At 36.8% G+C, this 8,067-nt stretch overlaps 1 protein-coding gene across 1 annotated transcript; it reads right to left on the bottom strand.

Annotated features, from left to right (window-relative positions):
* Positions 1 to 6,332: 6,332 nt before the first annotated feature.
* LOC144229341 (AP-3 complex subunit sigma-1-like) lies at positions 6,333 to 7,147 on the bottom strand. Its single transcript, XM_077761384.1, is given in 2 exon segments — positions 6,333 to 6,747; positions 6,750 to 7,147. Coding segments are annotated over 2 exon segments (573 nt in total). The 5' UTR covers positions 7,057 to 7,147; the 3' UTR covers positions 6,333 to 6,481.
* Positions 7,148 to 8,067: the final 920 nt, after the last annotated feature.

Raw genomic sequence — 8,067 nt, 5'->3', positions numbered from 1 at the left:
ACAATTCGCCAATGAAGCCATCNTTTCTTTGGGGAGAACTTCTTAAAATTGTCAATATAATTAAATTTTAATGATTAAATTATAATAATTAAAATTATTATTGCTATGATATTCAATTTCATTAACAGATATAGGTCTATTCAGGTTTTCTACTTTTTAACTGTTTTACTCTGGTAAATAGATGGTTTTTTTCCCAAAGAATTTGCATTATTCAGCCAAAGGGGTAGCCTTTCTCCCAGAAGGGCTCTGGCATTCCAACTCTGAAATTCTAAGACATCTTTTTGTCAGCTCAGATTCTAAACTTCCACTCAGCCCAAAGGCTGGTTAAGATCACTGATCTTGTTGGAAGCTGAATTAGTTGAAGATTTGGTTATAGTGTAAGGACACAAGTCTAAACGTCTAAACCAAACTGACTCCATGACAGGGGCTTTAAGTTTCCCCTCTAAACTAGAAGGCTTAAGTTCCAGCTTCCCCAAAACTATCAAGCAGTTACACATTGCCCAAGGCAGGAGAAACTACCCTTGCAACACCCAATCAGGAAAGGCCAGCAACCACCCTCCACATTACTGAGGGAGAGGCCTATAGATAGAAACTATAGATAGGACCCTCTTATCTAATGTTAAAGTTAACCCGTTAGTCGCCAAACAAGACTCTAGGCTCGTTCTGTAATTGGTTGAATTTAAAGGTACTCTAAATGTTGTAATTGCATCCCGCCAAAAGTAACGAATACTCTAGACAATGTGTATGGTTAAACCTGCTGTCAATAATGTCGAATAATTATGATTGGATCACTGTTCCCCTGCCACAACTTCTGTAACTCCCCCATCACAAACTCCATAAAAACCCTACTCTGCCTTTGCTCGGGGCTCTCAGCACGGATCCACTACGTTGGTGAGGTCTGGAAGCCCAAGCTTAAGCCTGAATAAACGCCCTTTGCTTTTGCGTATGTGACTCGGATTCTTTGGTGGTCTTGGGATTTTGGGGAGATCGCGATCTGGGCATAACAATAGCTTCCATAATTAAATTCATTTTTGGCTTCAAATGCTTTCAAGGTGGATTCAAGGTTTCTCTCCTCCCAATGAGCCCTGAGATCAGACACCTTAAAGTTGTTGGGTCCTTAACCCACAAGAAATCCAGTGGGGTATGTCTCAGTCTGTTTGCCAGTTTTGCAGTCACTCCCAACCTGGGAGTCCTCTCTCTGCTTTTCAGCTTTGCCTCAACTCTGTTTATTCTGCGAAATTCCCCTGAAAAATAACTACTTGGCAGAGGTTATCCTTGCCTTTTCCTCTCCTCTAATTTTAGACCTGATGGGCCAGCCTGATTTCTCAAGCATTTCTTCCCTTTGTCCTGTGAGAGACTGTCTTTCTCTGGGGGCTTATTTCTTTCTACACCTGCCCCAACCTCATCAACTAGCTCCAGATATGAAAATGTCCCTGATCTTTAGCTCTGGAGGAAGGACTCATAACTCTAGAGTTTAATTCTTTTACTTTTCTTTGAGCCTATAGCTTGTCACTGGCTTTATAACAAAGAATGACTGTTTTTCTGGTGGCTCACTATTGATTCAGCAAGAGTGAGATCTTTTGTGTGCTTCTGCATCCTAATGGGGAGTGAAACCGCCCCCTTCATATTGTTGATATCTTTTTTTCATGGGAGTGATGTTTTTGCAGGAATGAACTTTTTTAAAGAGTTGTTTTTTTATTTTTTTTATTTGGGCAGATCATATTATAGGAGCAGTTCTGGCAGATTTAAAAGGAGATAAATAAAGCAATAGAAGATTTTTTTTCTGATGATATAAAAAAAAATTAATCATGCACAAGACAGAGACACATCCAAGATAAATAGTAGTAGTTACTTCATTTTCTTGGCATATCACTGCCTGTTAAATAATTTCAGAAATCTTCCTTATTGTGAAACCACTAAACATAAGGGCAGTGATTAATTCCACATTTAAATTTGAAGCATTCTAAAATATTATAAAAATATTTTACTTAATAAAGTCATATTTGTCATGTAATTATATTATTTCCCTTTACTTTAATATTTTGACATCATTATATTTGTGTTTCCAAAAATCATTTTAGAATAAACTATAAGAATGACCCTGTATTCCATCTGTTGTAGTAAAATGCATACCATCAACTTTTAATATGTAATTATGATAACTGATCATTTCTAAATTGTCATGATGCTGTACAAATTTAAATTCTTCTCACATTCATATTTTTATTCTGCATCTTCCATTATTATGATAGTAGTAAGGTATTTAATTATATGTATTTCCATGTTATTTATTAAGATGGTTTACGTGATACTGAAACTTTGCTATTTTCAGTTCTTTGTTGAATTTGTGTAATGCTTCACAAATGTAAGGTTTTTATTACATATCTAGAATAAAGAGAAAGAGGAATGTTCATCTTTTACTGTCTTTCCACTTGCTTTCCTTCTCTATTATGTGTATGTTTTGTAAATCCACAGAGACTGGAATAATTAGGCTTCCTGGACAGCTGCAATACTAAACTTCCCATAAACTGTTAGTGGAAAGATTGCTTCAAAACACTTCCTTTATTTTACCTATAATTTCATCTTACAGTTTTCTATAAATCCCTCTATAAATCACATGGGCTCTGCAATTTTTTAGCACTTGCTGTTTTTCCCCATTGTTTAGTAAAACTGCCAACTACAGTGTTTCTCAAAATGTGGTGAATACCAGAAAGAATCCCATAAATGAATACAAAACAGTATGGGTTTTCAGCACTCCCAATGACCAGGTAGAACTAAGGAAGCTCTGATAAGTTGTCATGCAGAGTGGGGCCCTCCTGCTACCATTGTGTGAGGGAGAAGCAAGCAGATGGTCCATTCAGCTAACGCTCCAGTGTTAGTGTTGTCAACCAGGCATCAGAAACATCACGACCAAGGAGATGCAAATTATCATTGTTGCAAATAACCTTGAACATTTTATTATGCAGGCAGGGATGTTTATAGGCAACTGTAGTATTTGTTCTATCATAAAATAATATTATTGTTGACACCTTGAAAAATGTAGTTAACTTCTGACTTTGAAGATACCTGCATCTATAATAAAGCGAAGAAGTAGAAGAAAGGGTTGCTTCAAAGTCCAGTAGTTTTTCTTTTCTGCTGGAATAGTATATATGTATGTATCCTATTGATTCTCTTTCTCCAGAGAACTCTGACGAAATCAAACTCCAAAACAATTTGCACCCAAAAACAGATTTCTTGCTTATGGCCAGATAAATAATAGCCTTCCAGAAGATACCCATATCCCAACCCTTGGAACCTATGACTATTACCATATATCACATAAATTGTGATTAAAAAGTAAAATTCTTGAAGTGCAGAGATTATCATGGATTATTTGAGTGGGCTGTAAATGCCATCACATATACCTTTACACCAGGGAGACCAAGTAAGCTTTAACAAAAGGAGGGGGAATGTGTCCAGAGAGACAGAGATTTGACTGGTGTGATTACAAGTTAAGGAATATTGACAGCCACCAGATGCTGGAATACACAAGGCACAGAGTCTGCTTTAGAATATCCAGAGGGAGCCCACCTCTGCCAATACCTTGATTTTTACTCTGTGAAACTTATTTCAGATTTCTGGTCTACAGAACTGTGAGAGAATAGATTTCTATTGTTATAAGCCATGAAGTTTGTGACAATTTGTTATAGCAATCATAGGAAACTACCATTATTATGATACCATCAATACGGATCTCCCTTATGCGGATTTCTCTTTATTATAGTGTTACAGATAGACAGAAATGGTGAGAATGGGGAAAGATATTACTATTTGTTGAGTATTCCTCTGTGTCTAGTGTAATGCGAGACATTCAAAATACTCTGTCTCATTGCTTCACCTTCCCTGAGTATGCTCTGTATGCTAACATGACAGAGTAGCAATCATGGACATTCATGCCTCTATAGATCATGTTAACATGATGCCATCATTAAATTTCTTCAGTGACTACCTAGGGTCCCTTGCAGGCAATATAATCTGTTGGCCTTTGAGCAAGTATGACCTAAGGAGAATTTTGTTGGCTAGTACTGTGTATTAAAGTCATTTGAACTTGGAGAATTTTTAGCAAGAAGTGAGTCAGGTCTCCAGTAGTTCACAGTTTTTGCAACTCAATACCGATTACTACTGCCAACTTCACAGAATCAGATTTCCACTCTGGCCTCTGAAGACATTTCAACGTGCAGCTCTGGTCTGAGTAGTTCAGCCCAAACTCCTAAAAATGTCATACCATCTCTTTTATTATTTGTCCCTATTTATCAACCAAAACATGGATTTTGGGGGCACCTGGGTGGCTCAGTCGGTTAAGCATCTGACTTGGTTCAGGTCATGATCTCACGGTTCATGGGTTCGAGTCCTGCGTAGGGCTCTGTGCTGACAGCTAGCTCAGAGCCTGGAGCCTGCTTCAGATTCTGTATCTCCCTTTCTCTCTGACCCTCTCCTGCTCACGTTGTCTCTCTTTCTTTCTCTCTCTCAGAAATAAATAAAACATTTAAAAATTTTTTTAAAAACATGGGTTTTTTTCCTTACATTTTCTTTTTTCTGTTCCTTTTGAGTGCTTTTTATTTTTTTAGCTTTATTGTGGTATAATTGACAAATAAAAATATATATATTTAAGATGTACAGAGTAGTGTTTTGACATACATATATACTGTGAAATGATTACCACAGTTAAGCTAATTTACATATCATCACCTCATAGTTATCCTCTCGTGTGTATGTCAAGAAAATTTAGGATCTACCCCCTTAGCAAATTTCAAGTATACATTATTAACTCTATCACTATGTTATTCATTATATCTTCAGAACTTATTAATCTTACAACTGAGTTTGTACACTTTGAGCAAAATCTCCCCAAATGCTCCCCCTCCATTCCCTAGTAATCACCATTCTCTTTTCTGTTTCTAGGAGTTTCACATTTTTAGATTCCACATGTAAGTGAGATAATGCAGTATTTTTCTTTCTGTGTCTGGTTAATTTTATTAGCATAATGCCTTACAAGTTCATCCTTGTTGTAGCAAAAGATAGGATTTCCTTTAGTTATAGCTGAATGATATTCCATTGTATCCATATACTACATTTTTTTTTATTCATTCATCTGCCAGTGGACACTTATCTTTCCTATCTTGTCTATTATAAATAATGTTGTAGTGAACATGAAGTACAATTACCTCTTCGGGGTCCTGATTTCATTTCCTTTGAATGTGTATATCCAGAAGTGAGATTGTTGGATCATATGGTAGCTCTATCTTTAGTTACCTGAGGAACTACCAAGCTGTTTTCCATAGTGGCTGTACCAATTTACATTCCAAGCAATAGTGTACAAGGATTTCTTTTTCTCCACTCTGGATAACACTTCTTACCTTTTCATTTTATCATAGCCCTCCTGACAGGTGTGAGGTGATACCTTATAGTGGTTTTGATTTGTGTTTTCATGATGATTACTGATAAACATCCTTTCTTTTTTCAAAAAAAAAAAAGTCTATTTAGGTTCATTGCTCATTGTAAAGTCAGGTTATTTGTTTATGTTTTTATTTTATGGCAGTGTAGGAGTTCCTTATGCATTTTGTATCTTATCAGCTATATTGTTTGGAAATATTTTCACCTGTTTCATGTGTTACCTCTTCATCTTGGTTTTTCCTATGCTATACCTAAAATTTTAGTTTGATATAGACATATTTGTTCATTTTTGCTTTTGTTCCCTGCTCTTTTGGTGTCATATCTAAGAAATAATTATTAAGACCAATGTCAAAGAGCTTTTCCTTCATGTTTTATTCTTGGACTTCTTTGGATTCTGGTCTTAGCTTTAAATCTTTAATTCATTTTGAGTTGAAGTTTGTGTATGGTATAAGATAGGCCACCAATTTCATCCTTATGCATATGGATATTCAATTTTTCTAGCACCATTTGTTGAACAGACAATGCTTTCACCACTGTGTATTCTTTTTTTTTTTTTCCAGTTACCTTGGAGTTTATTTAAACTAAGAGAAAAAGGTCATAATGTTTTCATGCAATACATACTTGATTCTTTAAATAACAAGTGTGACAAGTAACAGAAAGAACAATGGAATGCTGCACTTGTGATCCATACAAAACACCAACATTTTGGATTGTACACAGTTGAAAGGAATGTGTCCAACACTTCTTGAAATACTGTAGTAAGTAGCCAGTACAGAGAGGCATGCCTTACGTGGACACAGGACCGCAGTTTAGAAAAGAAAGCGAAATATCACACTGGAAAACTACCCCATTTCTTCAAAATCACTGAGCAGGAAAAGAACCATTGAACTTCCATACTGATTTTACACAACTTCTCTACAGTACCTTGACTTCAATCCAAGAGCAAAAGTTAAGACTCTTCTCTATTTTTGGTAAACAACTGCATGGTAAACTTAGATGACTTTCCCCCTGGATTTTACCTAGGAGTGGCCTTTTTATTTATTTATTTTTATTTAAAAGAGGGCAGGTTTGGCACTTTTATACTGATGTCACCAATGTTAATATTTCTTGGGATCTCAGGAAGATTCATATTCTTTACAGCTGATACAGCACGGGCTGGAGCTCCTGCTAAGCCAGCCTCAGATTTCTCCAGTTTATTTTGTGCGTCAATTTGTGTAACAATCTCATTCATGTTGGTCTCCAATACCATTCTCCCCATCACCATTTCTGCAAGAATATTGTGAACCTTGTCTACATGGAAAATTAAATCCAAGTGTTTTCAAAACACTTGTCTAACGTTTCCACAAATACTTGAATTAAATCTAAAATGCCAAGTTCACTTTCCGAAGAATCCACACAGAAGACAAAATATAATGTTGCATAATGCCTATAAATCAGTTTGTTGTCAGATCCTCCAATTAACAATCCTCCTTCTAGGAAATTACAAACATTTTCATCTCTTTTAGATACCAAATGGAATGTCTCCCTGATGATTTGCTGCTTTGTATCTTCACTGTAGGGCTGATAGAACTTGGAGAGCGGGGGCTTCCCGTGGTTGTTAAAGATGAGGATCGCCTTGATCATGGCTGAGCCAGGCCGACCGGGTGGGCGCTGCGGTCCAGGGCGGGGGCGGGGGCGCGAGCCTCGCCTCGGGATCTCGCCAGCGATCCTTCCCCACCCGTCCCCTCCACCACTGTGTATTCTTGATGTCTTTGTCAAAGGGTGATTGTATACGCATGGGTTTATTTCTGGGCTCACTATATACTATTTCACTGGTCCCTGTGCTTGTTTTATGCTGGTAGCAGTTTTTATACTGTCTTGATTGCTATAGCTTTGTGATATAATTTAAAATTAGAAAGTATTGTGTCTCCACCTTTATTATTGCCAAAAGTTGATTTAGTAATTCAAGACCTTTTATGGTTTCATATAAATTTTAGGATTATTTTTCCCATTTCTGTGAGAAATGTCAGTGGTATTTTGATAGAGATTACATTGAATTTGTGGATCATCTTGGATAGTATTGAAATTTTAAGTATATAAATCCTTTCACTCTATGAACATAGGATATCTTTCTATATATTTGTCTTCTTCAATTCCTTTAGTCAGTATTTTGCAGTTCTCAGTCTACAGATCTTCCATTTCCTTTGTTAAACTTATTCCTAAATATTTTATTCTTTCAGATAGTATTATAAATAAGACTGTATTATTTTTTTTTTAATGTGTTTTATCTATTTCTAGGAGAGAGAGAGACAGCGTGAGCAGGGGAGGGTCGGAGAGAGAGGGAGATACAGACTCTGAAACAGGCTCCAGGCTCTAAGCTGGCAGTCAGCACAGAGCCCGACGCGGGGCTCGAACCCACGGACTGCGAGATCATGACCTAAGCGAAAGTCGGACGCTTAACCGACTAAGCCACCCAGGCGCCCCCCATGTCTTGTTTCTGATCTTTAGAGGAAAAGTTCAGATTTTCTGTGTTGAATATGGTGTGTGGCATTCATTATTATGAGGCACATTCCTTCTGTACCTCTTGGTTGAGAGTTTTTATCATGAAATATGTTAAATTCTGTTAAATGTTTTTTTTTCCCCTACATCTACTAA

The sequence above is a fragment of the Crocuta crocuta genome, unplaced genomic scaffold (genome assembly GCF_008692635.1).
Source record: "Crocuta crocuta isolate KB4526 unplaced genomic scaffold, BGI_CrCroc_1.0 scaffold263, whole genome shotgun sequence".
Taxonomy (NCBI): Eukaryota; Metazoa; Chordata; class Mammalia; order Carnivora; family Hyaenidae; genus Crocuta; species Crocuta crocuta.
Note: the sequence above shows the minus strand (reverse complement) of the source record. Positions and strands in the feature narration are given on the sequence as shown.